The following is a 20587-nucleotide window of genomic DNA, read 5'->3' as shown; positions in this document are numbered from 1 at the left end:
CTCTTTCCTTAACAGTATCACACCATCACGCCTTTCTCTAAGCACACACACACACACACACACACACACACACACACACACACACACAAACACACCCCTTCCATCAAGACTCTTGTCTGCCAAGACAAACTGAGGCATTATCTTTTTTGGGGGTTCAATGGGGGCCCCACAATTGGCCACTTTCTCTTCCTGAATGGAAAATGGAGGCCCAGGCCCCTCCATGGAATCTGTTCTCCAATAGAGGAGCTTTGGACTCCCCCAATCTGGATTGATCTTGGGAATCCTGTCTGCTTCGAGGAGACCATTGTCTTTGAGCCTCGTTTGTGCCTGTGGGTGCCTAACACTGGCTCCCTTGGTGGGCGTGGAAGCTGGACTATGGCCTCTAAGCGGCAGGCGGAGGTGGGGACTCCCCCAGAGAACAGTGGGCTCCTTGCCTAGTGGTCAGTGGGGCGGTGGAGGCTTGCTGAGCACTGTGTGAGGAGCAGAGCCCCTGGACGTGCTGCCCAAGGGCCTGGCATTGCGAGGGTATGAGCCCTGCCATGGTAGAAGGCAGAGGCCTGTGGCTGGTCCAGGGAAGGGCAAACTAGGTCGCTCAATGCAGGAGAACTGTGGCAAAAGAGGTGTGCCTGTGGCGGAGGGGACCCAGCGGGGATATCCCTGGTACCCTCGACAGCCCCCAAAGGCAGGGCCCCTTCACCACCCTCCCCGCCCCCCTAGGAGGCCCTGGGTACCTGTTTATTCTTTAGGTCAAGGGAGAGTTCGTAATCGGAGGCGGCAGGGGCGTGGGAGCACAGCGCCGTCGCCAGGGCAGGCTGCTGCCGGCCGGGGGAGGCCTTGTGCTGGGGGCCAGCCCTTGGGGAGGCAGCCCCTGCCCCCGGCCGCTCCTCCTCCTCCTGCAGCTCCTGGGGTTGAGCCTTCGGGGCATGGGCACTGGGTCTGCCGGCTGCCACCGCCGCCGCTGCCACCACGGAGTCCTCCATGCCCCCACCGGCCTGGGTGCAGGAGCCATCACTGTGAACAGAAGGCAACGGTGCTTGGTTGGGGGAGAGGGCGACAGGGTGCATGTGGATGTGGGGGTGGGGGAGAGAAGCTAGGCACTCTGGCCTGCCTTTCCTGTGGCAAGGACTGGAGGGGATGTCTTTCACAGTCTCCTCTAGGGAGGGGCTACCATGGCGGGGACGAGCCCTGGGCACGGAGAAGAACCCGCACCTGGGAGGCAGCTCAGACAGAGGGAAGGGGCAGCTACGGTCAGGACTCAGGAACCTCTGCTTAGAAGCAGTATGGCAGAGCGGTGCATCTGGGCTCTGCCTCTTATGAGCTGTGTGACCCTGAGCAGGTCACTCAGCCTCATTGCACCTCTGTTTCTCCATCTATAAAATGGGCACAGTAACAGAACCTACCTCATAGGGCTACTGGCGGCTGAAGTTACTTACAACTCTTTAAGCTGTGCCTGAGTCATGGTGACTGCTACATGTGTTACCTATTGTAATTATCGGTGGCCCGGCTCCTTGGGCACAGGCTCAGGTGGCTGGGGAAGCTGATCCACACTAAGCCAGCTCATCTTTAGACTGACCAAATGAGTCTGGAGGAGGGAGGATGCCTGGCCTGGCTTGGGCATAAGCCTTTTCAGGGGGGTGGACTCCAGGTGTGGGGGCTGCGGCTGTGAAGAGGAGGCTTCCTGCCCTGCTGGGTTTAGAAAACACCTGCTCCTCCCTGACCCGTCCTCTGTTCCCCGGGAGCCACAGCAGGCTGAGCCATGGCTGCAGCCGTCCTGCCTATTCTAAGAAGACACCTTGCTGCCTGAAGCAGACATGGTCCAGCCTGCTTTGTAGAGTTGGTTCCCTCAGATTGCTTCCTTCCCCACTAGCCTCCAAGTTCTGCCCCTCCCTTGAGGCCCAGTGCTAAGCCACCTCCTCCATGAGGCCTTCCTGGATGACTGCAGCTTTCACTGCTCTGTCTCCTGGAACACTAGGAGCTGTCCTTAGAGAGTCACTGTCTATTTCCCAGAGGAGGAGAGTCATCGTGGTTAACACCATGGGCTCAAATTCAAGCTCTACGACTGTGTGGCTTTGGGCAACTGGCTTTTCCTCTGAGTCTTGGTTCCCTTGTCCTAGTTCCTACCTTAGGAGGTCCTAGTTCCTACCTTAGGAGGTTACAGTGAGGAAGAAAGGAGGCAGCAGAGGTCAGGTGCTTAGCACAGAGTATGTGCTCAGTAAATAAACTTTTTTTTTCTTTCCTTTTTTTTTTTGAGATGGAGTTTTGCTCTTGTTGCCCAGGCTGGAGTGCAATGGTGAGATCTTGACTCACCGCAACCTCCACCTCCTGGATTCAAGTGATTCTCCTGCCTCAGCTTCCCGAGTGGCTGGGATTACAGGCATGCACCACCATGCCCAGCTAATTTTTTTGTATTTTTAGCAGAGACAGGGTTTCACCATGTCGGCCAGGCTGGTCTCGAACTCCTGACCTCAGGTGATCCACCGACCTCAGCCTCCCAAAGTGCTAGGATTACAGGTGTGAGCCACTGTGCCCGGCCCAGTAAATAAACTCTTATTTCCCCAGCTATCCCTTCCTAGAAGCCAGGGCCTATGTGTTATTTCATTATGTCCCCCAGCCCCTTCATGCTGGGCAAATGCTGAGTGCTTAGTCAACACTTGTTGATGGTGAATTGAGGAGAACCCAGGGGCCACGGGGATGGCTCTACAGTGGACAGTGACAGAAAGTCAGGACTGGAAGGGACCTCAAGGTCATCTAATGCAGCCTCCCAACCTCCCCATTTTTACAAATGAGGAACAGGGGCCCAGGGTGGTGGGGTGGCCCTGGTGCAGGAGAGCTGCAACCTAAGGACTTATGTCTTCCAAGACTTTGCCACCATGAAAGATGGGCCAAATGACACCAGAGGAGGGACCTCTTCCTGCGTCTTCCACTGGACCTTAGGGTGCAGAGAGGTGTTCCTCCTGGTGCTTCCTCCCAGCCAAGGGTGGGGTTGAGAATCTCCCTTCTCTCAATCTCCATCTGCCCTCCCAGCACTCTCCTGCACCTCTGGCAGATAAAGGAGTGCTCGCTGGCTGGCCCTGGCCATGGAAAATCTTCATTGCTGCTGCCTTTTTCTATGTCCACCATTTCTTCTGCGGCCACCAATCAAGCTGCGTGGCTCAATATAGCCCTAGATGTCTTTTTTAAAATTATTATTTATTTATTTTTGAGCCAGTGTCTCACTCACCCAGGCTGGAGTGCAGTGGCTCAATCACAGCTCACTGCAGCCTCAACCTCCTGGGATCAAGCGATCCTCCCACCTCAGCCTACTGAGTACCTGGGACTCCAGGTGGGTATGCACCACCACACCGGGCTACAGGTGGGTACGCACCACCATACCGGGCTAATTTTTAAATTTTTTTTGTAGAGACAGGGTCCCACTATGTTGCCCAGTCTAGTCTTGAACTCCTGGGCTCGAATGATTGTCCCTTCTCAGCCTCCCAAAGTGCTGGGATTGCAGGCATGAGCCAGCGTGCCCAGCCTCTAGACATCTTTGATATGTTTTTCACTAGTGTCACTGGGAAGTTCTTTTTAAGCTCTAACTTCAACCCCTCTTGCTGTATTACCTGACATCTCTTCCCCTGGAGCACGTGGAAATAGCCCCTTCCCACCATAGCACAGCCCGTGTCCAGGGCCTGCTGGGCAACGTACAGTTTTGCTCATCTTTCCTCCAGATTGTCCTTGGCACTGATGCCCAGGATCTCTCTACCCTAAAAGGTTTTCAAGACTCTTTAGGGAACTGGTGCCTACTCAAGGGTCCAGACACCTTTAATACCAGCCCTCTGCTTTCTTCGATTGCTGGAATGTGCTTGGCAAGAGGTGCTGGGTGCCGACGTCCCTTGATGGCAGCACTCGGCCAATGACAACGGGGTTGTTGCATAAATACTCCAGCTTCCCTGTCCCTTGCACGGGACAACTCTGAGGCACACCCTATACCATCTCCCTAAGTCCCCAGTGGGATCGAGCCCCAGTGGCCCAAAGCAGTAACTTGAAAATTAATGAACCCTGCCATGGCTTCATTCTCTTCTGTGTTTCATTTCCCCACTCCTCTACAGCCCTTTCCTGGGGTCACCTTGTCCCAAATAAACTACTTGTGATAAAACAAAACAAATTTTAAAAAATAGCCTTGTTGTGGGCCTTTGTTCATGGGCCACCCCTCACACACAATCTCTCTCTCACATATACTCATGTACACACACACTCACGCACACACAATGCTTCTAACTAGCTCTGTGGCTTTGGGCAATTTGTGTCCTCCTCCTGGGCCAGTTTCCTCATCTGTTCCACGGAGGGAGCTTGCTCTTCTCTAGGGACCCTTCCTGCTTGGACACTCTAGGAGCTTGAATCCCAGGGCAGAGGCCGGCCTATCAAGGCCCAATGGCCCCAAGGTTCCCCGCTCTCTGGCTGGTGGACCCAGCTCCACCTTGCCCATCTCCATGCTCGGGGACCTGAGAGACTGGGGCCCTCTCAGGTATACAGTGAAAAAGTGTTGGCAAGGGAACCCCTATCCTTGCCTGCCTTCCATAGACTTACCTAGAAGACCGTGTGGAGGAAGGTGGCCACAAAACCCCTGGACTGTTCTCAACGTGGCAATGTTGAAGATAACATCGTGGAGGGCAAAGAACATACACGGCTTTGGTGTCAGGGAGACCTGGGTTAGAATCCTGGCTCTGCTACTTACTATGTGACTTGGGCAAGTTATCCTAATAACAACTTTTCAAGGTTGCTGTCAGGAAAAAAATAAAGCACACCCAGCACCTAGGACAGCGCCTGGAACACAGTAGACCCTAATACAGGGTGACGGCGATGGTGGCTGTTTTCTGAGCTAGAATCGTATGGCATGGAGTCCCAAAGGAGTCCCCAGAAAAATGAAATGAAGAATTCTGTAGGGGGGGGGGTGTTCTCAACATTTAGCCCCCTTGTCAACCTTCATGGAACTGAAAAAGTAGGGTTTTTCCACTATTCCCCATGGCCTTCCCCAGCCTTCCAGATGGACCGGCTTTCTGGAGGCTTCCTCCTACCCCGTTCCAGCCACTGGAGCAGCAAACAGCGAAAGGGCCTTGGCCTTGGGTGTCACCAACACATGGGACCCATGATGTGGGGATTCCTGGGTGTGCATTTGTCAGTGTGGATTTGAGCTTTGGCGCTTTGCCAGGGCACAGCAGAGGCCTGAGTCCTTACACCCTCTCTTTGGTGGCTGAGCATCAAGAGCATGTCCTCAGCCTCTGTTTTCCTCTGCACTCCATCTACAGATAAGTCTGAGGAAGAGGCTGGAATCTTCACCTTAGGCTGTCATAGCTGGAAGGACCATCTATTTAACTTGAAGGCCATCTACTTCAATCCAGTCTCTTATGGAACTGGAAGCCCATCGCTCTAGCTCCCAGAACATCTCTCCTCTCCTTCCAAGACACAGGCTGTGTCTCTCCAGCTTCCACAGTCTGCAGCTGCCATCCCTAGTGGGTCAGATTTCAGGCAGCCTGGCCCTTCGACAGGAAGTATGTGGATGGGATTCTCTCTGGGACCTGAGCAGCTTCTTAAAAGGCCCTTCCCAGAGCACTGGAGGGGGGTCCTGGGGCTCTCCACTCTCTTAGGCTGCAGAAACATTCCCTGAGTGGCAGTGCACTAGCCGGGAGAAAACGTGAGGTCACTGCTGGTATACGAGTGACGCTGGTCACAGGATTACTCCCTGGGCTGGGGCACCCATTTGAGAAGCCAAAAGTAGAACGTGGGTGGCACCAAGATGAAGGGGTCCTTCAGAAAGCTTTCCACAGAAAGCGTTGATGTGTTCACATGACATTAGGCTGATACACACAGGGCCCAGTGCATCAAGAGTCATTCCATGGATGAGAGCAGGATTTGAGTATGGGAAGTGAACATCTTTGAGAAAGTAGAGGGCCATCGCTCATTCTCAGAGGAATATCACATGTGCCAAAGAGCAGACTGACCTGTGTGTTGGAACAGAACAACATCACATCCGAGGGTCACTCAGGTGGGAAGCTGGCTTATGCTTAGAGGTATGCTAGGCACCTGCTGAGCATGCCTGGTCCTGGCACACAGATGGTGCCCTGGGGTTCCAGTGGCCACCCCAGCCTGTCTATCCTCAGAGCTGATTTCCGCAATGCCAGCCCTCTGCCCAAACCCGTCAGTGACTCCACAATACTGGTGGGTTAAAGTCCATTCCCAATCTTACTCCAATCTCCCTTTCTACCCTCATCCCCACCGAGTGACCTGTCCACTCCGTCCACACTGATACTTTTGCCAGATCTGCCAAACCCTCTCAGGCCACCATCCGGCTTTATGATTTCCTTCTGCTGGAGATGCCTTCCATCCACTCCTTTCTCTGCATCGTCACCTCTTTCAGGAATCGCTCACTTCCCCAGGAGGAGTCAGTCCCACCCTCCTCTATGCTCTAACAATTCTTGGCACTTGCCTGTATTTCAGCAATGACCACTTTGTGCTTTAATTGTTCACTGATGTGTCTCTCTCCTCCACCAGACCGTGCCATGTGCACCTGTTTATCACAGGTACTTATTATAGGTGGTTGGCTCATAAGATGTGTGCAATAAATGTTAAATGGGTGGACGGATGGATGGATAGGTAGATATTATTTATTCTCCACTACTTTTCCAAGGGCAGAAATGCTGGGCTGGGCTTGGTGATGTGCCACCCAGACCCTCCTTCAAGGGAGGACTTCTCGCTCAGCTGCTGGGAGCACTGTGGAGAATGCCTTTAGCTGTCAGCCCCATCAGCCCCATCAAAGATTGGCTCAGCTACAGAGAGCTACCTGGCCCAAAGTCACATCCTTCCAAGGGCTGTCCACATCCAGGCACCAATTTCAGTGGGGATGTAAAGGCTCACCATTCTTACCCAACATGGGCTGAGGTTGGTGGGCCACGTGGGATTGGCCAAGGCTGCTGTTGGGCTTTTGCGGTAGACTTTGCCCCATGCTGTGTGCCTCCCCTCCCTTCCACGGGTATTGATCCCAAGTGCATCACCTGGTAAAAAGTCAACATTCTGAACTCGAGTCTGCTTCCTCAAGAACTGAATCCCCCTTGGAGCCTCAGCCTTTCTTTCTCCTTTCTTTCTCTTGGTAGCCAGGATTACCCTGGTCTCTCTGCCCCCAGATCTGTGGAACTTTTCTGGGTTCCAGATACCTTTGCTAAGGGCTCAGGGCTGTCTTCCTAGAAAAACGCACATGATTTCACACATGCCAAATTTTACCTTCACGTCAGGGGCTTTACAGACTCCATAGGCCCCAGGCTAAGCACACTATTATGGGGAGAAAATCATGGAGTATTTTCCATATGCTGAGAAGAGTGCCAAGGGATATAGGCAGCTCTCTGGTCACACAGATAAAATATTTCAGGGCTTTTCAGAGCCTGGTCATCTTCATCCTTGGCACTGACGGAATCCTCATGCAAACAGAAGAGAGCCTGAGTGGAGTGAGGCCCCAGGCTCTGCAACTACCTGCTAGGAGATCTTGAGAACCGCACCCAACTTTTCTGGACCACGGTTTTCTCATCAGCAAAATGGGGATGCAAATACCCCTTTCCAGGATAGTGATGGAGATGAAATCAACCCATAGGTTAGCATATCCACCACGGTGGGAAGTACAACTTTCCACCCAGGAATAGGTGAGAAGGGAGAACACCTGCAGTGCCCCCCAGCATTTGTGCTCACACAGCTCCTGCCAGGGAGCTGACTCGGGGTAGTGAGTGTCCTCTCTGGGCTCCCAGGCAGGCCCTGGCAGCCACATTGCCCACTGCCAGGAGCTAAGGGGACAGGAGCAACTGAAGGGCTATGAGAGCCAGGAGAGGAGGGGGAGGAGGAAGGTGCTGACCGAGGCCCAGCACTCTCCTACCAGAGGGGCTGGAATGATGAGCTACCCGCAGGCTCAGCCCCTGAGGGAGTCTGCTGTTGATAGTGGGGTGGCTTGCCAGAGCAGGAGCTTGAGGGCTGTTCTCCTATCTCGGCAATGGCTAGCGCAGTAATTACTAGAGACTCTACCAGGAGCATTTTGAAGGCTGATGGACTCCTTGGGAATGAAGACTCCTCCAGAGGGCCTGGCCAATTGCACTAGATTATCTCAGACTCTGCCAGCCATTCTTAAAGCTCTTCTGGGACAAAGCTATGAAGCATTTTCTAGACAAAAGCTAACAACATGCGTCACGTCCCCTCAAGATTTTTAGCCCTTTCTAAAACACTTCTTTTCCCTCCTTTCTTTGAATCAATACGGTGATCTCAGACGGGCAGAATAAAGGCACCGAGCACAGAACGCCAGGTGTCTTTTGAGGTCCCAGATGGCATCAGGGGGGTGGAGGTGAACAGAAGGCCAGTGTTAGTGACAAGACAAGTAATCAACTCACTTCATGCTGATTCGAAGCACGAGCTGGAAGGTCCTGCCCAAGGTGGTGGAGAGGGCACTGGGCCAGGAGTCAGGAGGCAATCCCACCGCAGCCTGCAGAGTGTGCGGCGTAACTGTGGGCAAATCACTTCCCCTCTCTGGGCTCTGTATCCTCATTGTAAGAGGGCAGCTTGGACAAGACGCTTTGGCATCAGGCAGGAAGGAGAGGCCCAGCTCCCTCCCTCCCCACTTGCCATTTGCTTGGGCCCTGGCCACACCCGCTCCGTCGCTGCTGCATCCCTGCTCCTGCTAACCTGAAGCCATCAGATGAACTTCAGCTCCCAGTGACACAGCATAAGCCTCCCCTGCCATGGCCCCTTGATTGCCACCATCCAGGCCAGAAGCCCCTGCAGGAGGGCAGATGTGGCTGTCCCGGCTCTCTTCCACTTCCAGAGGCTGCCCTGACCTCACTGGCTGTGAGAGATGCTTCTCCTGTCCGGCTCCCAAGGAGAGAAGAAGTTCTTCCTCTCTTTGTTGCTTCCAGGCTTTGGTCTCACAGCTGCTCCTAAAGGTGTGGGTGAGGGCTGGCCTGTCTCTAGAGTGTTCCTGTCAAAGGGTCTCAGCCACTCCTCTGGGCTTAGCTCTCCCCTCCCCTAGGCCAGAATACCCAGGCCACTCCCTCAAGGTGGGCCGCAGGGTGGCTCCTGCCGACTGTCCCCACGGGCGAATGTGGAGCCCTCCCCTGCTCAGCCCATCCCACAGGAAGGCCTCCTCTGGAAGCTTCCTCAGGCCTCCTCAGGCACCGCCTCCCTCATAGCCTCCCAGGCTGGGCCATACTGACGAGTGCCATCTTACTGCCCCCGGAATCCTACTGTCTTTGAGCATTTTACATTGTCATAAACAGGCATGGTTCTGGTGGCAATTTCAAGCTCGAAGAACATCCTCCCTGCCCGCTTCCCAACACACGACACACAGTTTCACACAGGCACGTCTCTCTCTGGCCCAGGCAGACACAGCTCACTGTACACCTTGGTTTTCTCACCTTTCGTGTCTGCTCTTGTGATTACCCCAGGAGAAGAGAGCTCCCATCTCTCAACATTTTCACCCAGCCTCAGGATAAGGCTGCAGAATCATGGCCTCTTCATCCTGCCCTGGCCACAACCCAAAGTCATCTCCCTGTGGCTTCAGTACAGCCTAGTGAACTCCAGATATTACTTATTTTTTCTTTTATTATGAGGTATTTTATATATGCAAATATAGGTAACACAGAGATGAAACATACAGAAAAATATCCACATGTACTCAGCTCAGGAAAGAGCACATTTGAAGCCTCTGATGCCCTGTGTATTCCTCTCCCCTCCTCAGAAGAATCCCTGTCCTGAATTTGTGTCGGTCCTTCCCTAGCTCTTCCCTATGGGCAAACTCCCCCCTTGTCTTTACATAATCAACACTGCTGCCTCACATGAGTGCCAGAATTGCACAGCATGCCTCGTGGGAGCCTCAGGAGCCTCGTGGGAGCCTCATGGGAGCCTCAGGAGCAGTCAGGGTCTTGCAGATCCCAAAGGGTCAGGGAAGTGCCTCCAAGGGGATTGGCCCCACAGCTCCATGCTGGCAAGACTGGAAAGATGGCAGGAGTCTGACTGCAGCTGGGCTGGGCCTCACAGTCTTGGACCCCAATATTACAGCAAGGAAGACTTTTAGAAAACAAAATGGAGTTATTCCTTAAGCCCCCTACACCCCGGCCCTTTGTGGCCTGAGTAAGCAATAGGTTCCAAAGGGACCACGGGTGACCATTAGGAACCACAAAAGAATGGCTCACGGAAATGCCGGTGATGCTGGGAGAGGGTACTCCACAGGAGAGGCAGCTGGGGACCAGGTCTCCGGGGCGAGTGCCTTTGGCGTCCCTGAGAGGAGGGAGAACATGAGGCTGCAGCCAGGGTCAGCCAACTTGTAATTAGGGGTAGAGTCGCAGCCTCTAACTGTAGTGCAGGCTTGGAGCCCGACCACTGGGGTCTGAACGCTCGCCGTACCAGCTGCCTGCGGTGTGGCCTTGGGCAAGTTGCTTAAACTGCTGTGCCTCAAGGCCCTGTGAAAGGAGGTGTCCCGAGAACGAAGGGCTGATACACGTACAACGGTTGGCAAGCCCTAGTAAGTAGCAACTTTATCTCTTTTGGGACGTCCCATGTTTTATTTTGTCAAATAAGAAAATAAAAAGCAAAAGTATCGTTCACTTTTCCTGTAATATTATTAAAAAAATGAAAAGTAAGAAGAATATAATTTCAGAACAAAGGACAACCCTTTAGCTTGCTGGATCAGTTTCTTATCGCTCTTGGTGTCTTGTGCTAGAGTTCTCTAAATCGAGATGTGCTGGCCTCTTCTGTGTGGTGTAATCGGTGACTCTGAGTTACAGATGATGCCAGAGGAGCTTACCAGAGGGTAACAAGGACTGGAAGGCAGCAGAGTGGGATAACTATGAGATTTAGAACCAGAGAGACTGACTGTGGTTAAAATCCCACCACTCACTAGCTGTGTGGCACTGGGCTAGTTCCTTAACCTCTCTGAGCCCATTTGCTTGTGTGTAAAGTAGGGATACCTGCTACATAATTTTGCTGTGAGAGCCAGTGAAATAATGTACACAAAGCCTATGGCATCTACTTGATGCTTGGTAACTGTGGCTTTTCTCCCCTAATCTGGGCCCTTTATGCATCCCCAGCTTCCGGTTCATGAGCTAATTGCTCCCTGGAGAGCAGGGAGCTTGTCTCATTCTTTCTAGCTCCCTCGTGGAGCCCTGTTATGGTGACCCACACAAATCATGTGTGCATAAAGCCCATACCAGAGGCAGGCATGAGGCCATGCCTGGGTGTTTCATATTCTCTTGGCTCTAAAGCCCCTTCATTCCATCTTCCTTCTGTTCCAACCCAGGTCAGCCCTACTTCACCCCAGCAAAACACATGTTTCTTGGGTCCTGAGCTATTTCCAGGGAAGAACAGCTCCTCACAGGCCCAAGTTTACCACATGCCAGAGGAAATCTGATGACCTACAGGTGCCTGTGGAGGTCAGGTGCATTCTTGCTGAAAACAGGAGTCTTGTGACCCAAGAAATGGAAATGGCAGAATTACCAGTAGGGTAGGACATTGCCCTGGACATTTACCTAGTTACCAGGGAGCAAGATTCCCCACTTGTTTCCCTGCAGTTAACGTCCTTATCTTCAGTGTTCCTACTGAAAGTCCTACCTGATATCTAGCTCCAGGCTTTCATGCTGCACATATCAGATTGGCCACACTGTTTCCCGCATGCCTTATGGCTTCCATGTGTTGTCTCTGCAAGTGTTAAGAGGAAGGGACGTGCTAGGCTCCTGCTGTATGTGTGACAATGGAATATCTGCTCACTGTCTCTGCAGGACACACTTTGGAAGAAGCCTTAGAGATCCTGGCGTGGGGAATACCCCATGGGGCAGGCCAGGGGACAGTGCCAGGCCATAAGCCTTTCCCTGTTGGGATAAACAATCTTCTCTCAGGAGAACAGGCAGTCAAACTGTTCGCTGATAAAATAAATGCTTCCGCTCTTAATCCCATCCCAGTCTTCACTGTGGCAGCCTGTTGCTGAGTTAAATCATTTCCTCTCCCGCCCTGATGTCTAGAAAATCTCCTCTCTGAGCCTGCTGGCCCTACTTGATTGACATTCATCTGGGTCTTTAGCTTCTTTGATCTCTTCCCCAAATTGGTCCCTCAGTTCTCAGAGTCTCTTTCTCTCTTTTTGAATATTGGGCTCTATCCTGCCACCACTCCATGTCAGGAGCTGGGCCTGAACAGAAACATCTGAAAGACTGCCTCTTCTCCACGCCCAACACCTGCTATCCCATGGGACGGACTAGACCTTGCCAGAGCCCCTGGTATGGCAAGCATGTTGTTCAGGTCCCTGAGCTGTGTCTGAACAACATGCTTGGAACCTGAAGAACATGCTTGCCATAGCAGAGGCTCATCACATGAAGCATGTGGCCTGTACTTTCTAAACATTCGCTAGTCATATCTGAATTTCTAGACCTTAAATCTTGTTTGAGTTCTCCCTCTCTGCCCTCGAAAATCCAGCTTTAACATAGCTAGCATGTATGCAGTCCTTACTAGATGCTGGACACCTTTCCAGGCATTATCACATTTAATCCTGCCAAACACCCTGAGAAGTTAAGTGCTATGCTGCTTTTACAGATGAGTTAACTCAAGGTTGGAAAGCTTATGGAATCTAACCAAGGTCATAGAGTTTGTGAGTGGCCAAGCCAGGACCTGAACCTAGGTTTGAATTATCTGGTTTATGCTTTCAACTGCTACACATTACAGTGATTCCCTGAAGTTCTGAATTTGTCTTCTAGTCCAGGGAACTCCTTTGCCACTTCCTCGCCTCTCTCTTTCTCTTTCCAAGCTAGAAAGGAATCCACAAAACCATGTGGTGCTCATTCCTTTGCACCTGGGGAGGGAAGGGACCTTCGCTATTTTTAAGTTCTTCAGTGATCAGTAAACATGAGTATCTTGTTCATCAGGACAGTTTCTCATTACAAATTCGTAAATTCATACTAATATGATATGTCAGTCTCTGATGAGTTTGTTTCTGATGAGTCAGTTCCCTTGATTCCTGAGGAATCTGAGGACTCACGGCAGCCTAATTGATTCTCCAAGACTTCAAAGCTTCAGTATAAACATGGAACATGGTGACCACGCCAAGATCCCACCAGGCCGTGTGGCAGTGGCACCTGGGGAGTGAGCAAGGTGACACATTCAAACAGGAACAAGGAAGAAGCAGGTTTAAAGCCTCTGCTCCATTGTTGCCCTCTCTTTGCATAGGCTCTGGTCTTAACCTCTGCCTGCTTCTACCTTTGTGACCTTGAACAAGTTGCTTATTTTCTCTGAGTATTTCCTCAGCTATAAAATGGACACAGTGATTCTTGCCCTTCTGACTGTTTACAAGGTCAGAAGCTGAGGGTCCTTGTGGTGAGAATCAAGTAAGCAAAAGGACAGAAGGAGTTCTGTAACTCGGAAAATGCAGTATCGATGCTGGTTGTTAAAACCCTCATCATTCCTATCATTTCTGTCCTTGGAGTGCAAGAAACTGCATCCAAGCCCAGGATAAACGCTAAGAGCTGCCAGCATGGAGGGAAGGAAGTGGGGGCCAGGCTGTTCCCCGTGGCATTCCGGGGGCACTTCCCAGTGTCCAGGCCGCACTGCCCAAGATGAATGGAGAAGAGCAACAATGAGAGGGGATCCTCTGCAGGATTATGAGTGGGGTGAAATTCTTCTCCTTTTTGAAACTGCCTTGTTTCAAAATAATAATAATAATAAATATTAATAATAAAATATTATGATAATATTTTTACAATAATAAGTGAAATGTAGAAAGAAAAAAAAAACCAGTGCACAGGCCTACAGAGGGCTTCCCTTGCCATGCTCTTTTGCTCCAATACTGCATTTCACCAGAGGGTCAACATTCACACCCCACCACCTGCCATTTGTTTTGCTTTGCAATTGCCCTGGGTCTCTCCATGAGCAGGTCCCACCCCTGGCCATGCAGAATGCCTTCTTACAGAATCCCTGGTAGAGGGCCTTGGGGATTAGACAGTGCAACCCCTCATGCTATGGTTGAGGAAGCTGGGGCCCAGAGAAGAGGGGGATGCCTTGTGCCTTGTCTAGGTCAGTGTGGTGGAAGCACCAGCTTCTTCTGGAAGCCCAGGTGCTGCCTGGGTCTGCCCTTCCCCTCGGCTCCCTTCCAAATCCCAAGCTTCTAGGTCACGCGACACTTTCTCTTACTCCCCTGGCTCTTTGAAGGAAATAATGTATACAGTGGGCCATTTCCAGGATGAAGTGCCTGAATCGGCTTAGGTCAGCAAACTACAGAAGAAACAGGATATACTAGGCCCCTGCTTGGATAGCCGATGCCTGTTTCTCGGCCTCCCCCACTTCCCCACCATCCTCCTTCCCCCCACTTCCCCACTCCTTAGTTGCCCTCCCCGAACCAAAGAAGTTTAGTCTAAGATGAAAGTTTACTAGCCTACAAAATAGTTCATTGTGTTTGTTCTTATCAGCCTGCCCAGCTACTTCGGTCATAAATCAAATACTTTATGAGCCCCTGGGCTAGCTAGGATTGCAATGCATTGTGGGCTGCAACAAAATGCAGCAAAACAACCCTAAAAAACCACCTACAGCCCCTGCCCAGCAATGAACAGGCATCATCCGGGAAGATTGTAACCCATAATACTCAGCCTATGAGGAACCGGGGAGAGACCTGTGCACTAGGGGATAAACTGCTTGTTGAAACTGTGCTGGGTGTGCCTGCTCATCAGACACCCGATTTTGCAAGACCGTCATCACAAGTCTCACTTTTGCTGTTCTCTGGGTCTCTGAGTCCATTCTTTGGGTTTGGACGGGTGAGTCTGTTTCTCACAACCTGGTGGCCCATATGGGGATTTCCATGCCTGCACGGAGTGAGACTCCAGCTGACAGGGGAGATGTGTCCCACTTGATTTGTGTGGCCCACTCTGTCCAGGTGTCTCAGCTCCCCGAAGAAGCCATAGACAATCCTGAAACTGTTATTCAGGAGAAAACTAAAGTGACACAGGGAGAAAAGCGGGCACTGCGGCAACCAGGCAACCTCACGCATGAGCCAAGGTAGGAAAATTGATCTGTAAGTACTGCTTGGTGGTTGTGCATTTTCGGAGGTCTTGGGGTGTGTAAGAAACCTCCAGTAAGGAAGGCTGAGTACACAGGGAAAAGCTCAGACACAGAGACTAACCAAAAATGGGAAACAAGAATTCTACGCCTAGAGAACAGAGGAAAGAGGGCACTAAAGAGAACCCTTCTGACATTCCCCCAAATAGTCCGCTGGGGAGAATGCTGCAGGTTTGAAGGGATAGTCCTCAAACCAGGGACAAGGAAAAGCAAAAGATGATCAAGTTTGTTGTTTTATCTGGCCCAAAAAGCCCATTCGTCAACCTTTGGTCTTTTGGCCTGAGTTTGGCTCAGATGAGGATTGGGTGTGCCAAGCTTTAATTTTCTGTGAATAATAAAACTCCATCCTCACGAGAGGAGACAGGTTTTGCTCTTTGTTGGATTAGTGAATTAACCCTCATGTTTCCCTTTAAAAAGAAGAAAAAGAGCATAGTAAAAAGCCCTCACCCAATGAAAAGCCCTGGGATCCCCTAACACGCTTGCCCCCCCATACATCTCAGGAAGAACAGAACAGGGCAATCGGGGGGCAACAAGAAGATCGGAGGAAGAGGAATCTGGGGGTCATGAGGAAGCTAAACCCAATGCTTCCTTAAATCCTTATCCAAACTAGAGGAAAGAATTAGAACAATGTAAGAAGGACATTGAGAATTTCCCCATTCCTCCTAAACAGCAGATGTCTAACAGGTACCCTCTTAGAGAAGTCTCTACGGGTCAGAGAGGAGTTGGGTTTGTTGGGTTTGTGAGTGTGCCTCTAGCAAGTACTGAGGTTCAGAATTCTAAAAAGAAAATGAGGCCACTCTGGGAAGACCCCCTCGGTTTAGCAGAGCAGCTAGATCAATTTTTATGACCCCATTTTTATACTTGGGCTAAGATAATGTCAATCATAAATATTCTGTTTCCTGGGGAAGAGAGGGGAATGATTATAAGGGCAGCCATGACCATTTGGGAGAGACCCCATTCTCCTGGGTAAGGAGTCCTGCCAGCTGAGCAGAAATTCCCAAATGCAAATCCCAGAGGGGATAACAATAAGCTCAGAGATCAGGCCCCAATGCAGGACCCAAGGGAACTAATAATTAAAGGGATTAAAAAGTCCACTCTTAGAACACAAAACGTCTTGAAAGCATTCGAGATCCAACAATAAAAAGAGAAGACTCCCTCTGCATTTCTGCAGAGGCTCAGGGATCAAATAAGAAAATATTCAGGATTAGGTCCAGAGCACCCAGTAGGGCAAGGCCTTTTAGGAGTTAGTTCTGTGACAAAAGCTGGCCTGATATTACTAAGAAACTGCAAAAGATTGATGGGTGGAATGAAAAACCGGTTAAGGAATTACTGAGGGAAGCTCAGAAGGTTTTTGTAAGAAGAAAGAAAAGAGAAACTGGAAAAGGGAGAAAGAGAAAAAGTAAAAAAGAAAATTGGAAAGAGAAAGGGGAGGAAATGGGAAACATAGAGGGCCAGAGAGAGAAAGAGTTAAGCTGCTGACCCTGAAGGCAAGGGAGAGGCAGCCACACAACTGTGTGTGGAAGCTGGCTGCTGAAAGCTGTTGATAAAAGTTGTTGCTGAATCTTTGTTGTTTTGGCAGAGCTGTCCATCTTTGCAGATTGTCAGGGGCCAGGGCCCAGCACGGTTTAGCTTGTGCCCAGAGAGAGAAAGAGAAAGAAACTAAGTGTGAGGGAAAAAGGAAACAGGATGATAGAGATAGATAGAAAAAGAAAACGAGCAAGAGCAAGAGACTGGAAAAGACAGATCAAAGAGAGACACCAAAGTTAAGACTGGGGAGAAAAATAATGCAAAAGGAAGAAAGAGTACAAGAGGAAGTGAGAGGATGTGGAGGTTGGCAGGGCTGGGGGAAGGTTCTAGAGGCTCAAGCAACAAGGAGGTGCTGGGAAAGGGTGCAGTGCGGCCACTGAGGAGGGACAGGGCCCAGGAACTGGGGGATGCAAGTGAGAAGGGGATGTGGAGGAGAGTTTAGGATCAGGCTGCTTGAGGAATAGTGGGTTGCCTACGGCAAAGACTAGATGGCTGTTTGTCAGGAGGGTGTAGAAAGGGTTCAGGATGTGGAAGGGTGAATGGATGAGATGAGCATTAAGGTCTGTTGCTGTCTCACTGAGAGGCTGTGAGTCCACCAGGGGCAGCCGTCAGTAAGGCTGCAGAGAGGCCGGGGGGGCTACATAAGGAAGATCCGAACTAGGGTTATAAACTCAAAGGACAACAGGGCCAGCAAACGGTGAGAAGGAGGGCTGCAGGGCTGGATGGGGACTGTGGCTAACTGAAGAGGGCACACCTCTGCAGAGGGGCTGCAGCTGCTCGACTGTTCTCACAGTGCCAGCCCTGTGTTGCCAGACTGTCTGCTTTGTCAGAGGCCTGAATTCTGACTTTTTATGTGAAATAGGATTTTTAAATGCTGGTGATCAGTTAAAAAAACTTAATAACCCAATACAGGTGAAAGAAAATGCCAGTTTGCAATCCCTGAAGTAGAGAGAGCGCGTGCTGGGGAGAAGTCCGCCAGGATGCTTTGAGGTGGGGTGTATAAAAGTTCTGTTTCCCAGAGCTGGGCTGGGCCGAGGGGCGATCCTTGCAGCTGAGGAAAAGCCTCCAAGTCCCCTCCCAGAGAGGGACAAAGCTGGGACCCTTTGCAGTTGCTGGGTCACCAGTGGGGGTGGCATGGAATACAAACAGTGCAGCTCTCGGCCTGCCAGGGAGACGGATGGTGCCTTCAAAGCAAGGAAGGAGCCAGGGATGCCTTTGCTGATGAGAGTGCCCATCAGGGAAGGCGCCACAGGCTGGCAGCTCTTCAAACCAGCAGCTGTTGGTCCAGAGCCAGACCCGGCAGAGCCCGGCCAAAGACACCCTGAAAGGCCAGCTGGTCAGCCGCTTGCCTACTCAAGTTCCTCCTGGGGTCAGTGGGCCCTGGAGAGGCGCCTAAACGAACTCCAGTCAGTTTCTTACGGAAATGAGAGGAGAATAAGCAGGTATCAGTCCATAACTGTTTACATATGATAGAATATCAAACCAAAGTTAGACCAGACCTTAAAGAAATTCCACTACTTGGTGGAATGAGGCTGTTTGTGGATAGGCCATCCTGAGTGATAGATGGTAAAAGACACAATGTCCAGGCTGTCATTGATGGAAACAAACAAACCTTATGAGAAAAAGGTAGATTACCCAATAACTGCTCAGCCCAAACCTGTGAATTACATGCTCTTAACCAAGCCCTGAAGCTCATATAAGGCCAAGAAGGCACTGTATATGCTAATTCCAGATATGCCTATGGAGTAGTACACACCTTTGGAAAGATCTGGACAAAGTGGGGCCTAATAAATAGCAGGTAGAAAGAATTGGTATATGGGAAACTGGTCAAACAAGTTTTAAAAAGCCTTCTGCTTCCAGGAGAGGTAGCCATAGTTCATGTAAACGGCCATCAGAAAGGAAACTCTATAGAAGCTGTAGGGAACAGGCTTGTGGATAAAGCTGCTAAGCAGCCTCCCTGGAGGAAGAAGTTAAACTATTTGGCCTAATCCCAGATATCCCTAAGGTGGTATTAAAACCCCAACTTTCTGAAGAGGAAGAGGAAGAGCTGGGCAAGATAGGGCCACTCAAACTGAGGATGGGAGGTGGGTGCTCCCTGATGGGACCGAAATGATAAGCAAACTCATAAGGAGAGAACTGATATCCATACTCAGTAAGGGAGGTCACTGGGGTCCCCAGGCCATGTGTGATGCAATACTCAAGAATTACGGGTGTATAGGGATTTACACCCTTGTTAAACAAGTGTGTGGGTGTTATGTGACCTGCCAGAGAATAAACAAAAAGGTAGTTAGAAAACAGACTACCGGCCGGGCGCGGCGGCTCACGCCTGTAATCCCAGCACTTTGGGAGGCCGAGGCGGGCGGATCACGAGGTCATGAGATCGAGACCATCCTGGCTAACACAGTGAAACCCCGTCTCTACTAAAAATACAAAAAAATTACCCGGGCGTGGTGGCGGGCACCTGTAGTCCCAGCTACTTGGGAGGCTGAGGCAGGAGAATGGCGTGAACCCGGGAGGCGGAGCTTGCAGTGAGCTGAGATTGCGCCACTGCACTCCAGCCTGGGCGACAGAGCGAGACTCCGTCTCAAAAAAAAAAAAAAAAAAAAAAAGAAAAAAGAAAAGAAAACAGACTACCGGAGGGAAACCTCCTGGGTTAAGGTCATTTCAATGCATTCAAGTAGATTTTACAGAAATGTCCAAAATAGGGAGACTGACGTATCTGCTGGTAATGGTAGACCACCTCTCCAGGGTGGAGGCCTTCCCCTCCCAGCTGCCACTGCCGGGGATGTGGTCAAAATAATCTTAGAACAAATTATACCCAGATTTGGCCTGGTAGAAAATACTGATTCCGACAATGGGAGCCACTTTAACTTGAGGGTGCTAAAGGAATTATGGAAAGTGTCCCTGCTGGAGACAGCAACACCCTCCAGTCTTTCTTCATTCTTCATAGGCAGCTGTCCTTCCTGTTTTGTTTTTTTAATCATAACAAAAGAAATCTCTAAAAACCTCCTTTCTTAAGCCATTCCATGGTCTCTTGAGGGCAGTAAAATGTCTTAAGAATGCCATATCTGATCAAATCACTCTTGCTATAGATTATTTCTTCGTTTTTGGTTTGATGAAACAAATTAAAAACCCTTTTTGTCATACAAACAGATACAAAATCATTTTTATGGTCATGTTATTGGTCAGAAGATAAGTGAATGGGTAAAGAACTTTCAGAAGAGAAAATAAAACAAAGCACAAGAAATAGTGGGATTAGAAAAATCTCTATGCCTACAGAGGTTACTCTTCCTGGAAGTGAGAAAAGAAGATACAAAAGATTCCAACAAGAAGCTTCCAGTAAATGAAACAAGAACATATTTCCCAGAAAACTGGATAAAACTGGATTACTGAATACCCTGGACTAGAGAAAGCTTAGATGTTCCTCGTGGCATCTCTCACTTGTTCTGGAAGGCTTATCTTTAGTTAGGGGTATTTCCTTAACTAATAAAGCCTAGCATTGCTGTTGTTGCTGTTTCTGTCTCTAAAAATATTCTCTGCGTCACTCCTCTCTTCAATTTGGTTGCTCTGGTGCATTTACCTGATGGCACCTGGAGTCCACACACAGCCTCAAGGGGCAGGGCGGAGGGGCAGGGAAGAGAGGCCAGGCCTTTTGAGGCCCTGAACAATAACCTATGCGCTCTCAGCCACCCACTGGCTGTGGCTGGGGACATGGGAAGCAGCTGTTCACCTTCCTGCCTCACTTTCGCTTCCCATACTTGACAACACCTGCCTTCTGCTATCCTCTTGCCCTGGTGGTTACAGGCTGCAACTGACAAGCACCTGGTTCAAAACCTAGCTCTGCTCTTCATCAGCTACATGGACCATGCTCAAGGCATTCGTTGTCTCTGATCCTGTTTCCTTGTCTGTAAAATGGGAATAATATTTCACCAGCTTCTATTAGGGGTTAAACAAGATAATTCTTGCATAG

General features: G+C 50.5%; 1 protein-coding gene across 4 annotated transcripts in view; it reads right to left on the bottom strand.

Moving 5' to 3' along the window:
• The window catches only part of IQSEC3 (IQ motif and Sec7 domain ArfGEF 3), a 112464-nt gene that overhangs the window by 51756 nt on the left and 40121 nt on the right, over window positions 1-20587 (bottom strand). For all 4 annotated transcript variants that reach the window (XM_019039180.4, XM_019039181.4, XM_019039183.4 and 1 more), the window contains exon 3: window positions 732-1011. In XM_019039180.4, coding sequence (XP_018894725.3) covers window positions 732-1011 — 280 coding nt within the window. The remainder of the gene's footprint in view (window positions 1-731; window positions 1012-20587) is intronic.

Source organism: Gorilla gorilla, chromosome 10 (assembly GCF_029281585.2).
Source record: "Gorilla gorilla gorilla isolate KB3781 chromosome 10, NHGRI_mGorGor1-v2.1_pri, whole genome shotgun sequence".
Lineage (NCBI taxonomy): Eukaryota > Metazoa > Chordata > Mammalia > Primates > Hominidae > Gorilla > Gorilla gorilla.
Note: the sequence above shows the minus strand (reverse complement) of the source record. Positions and strands in the feature narration are given on the sequence as shown.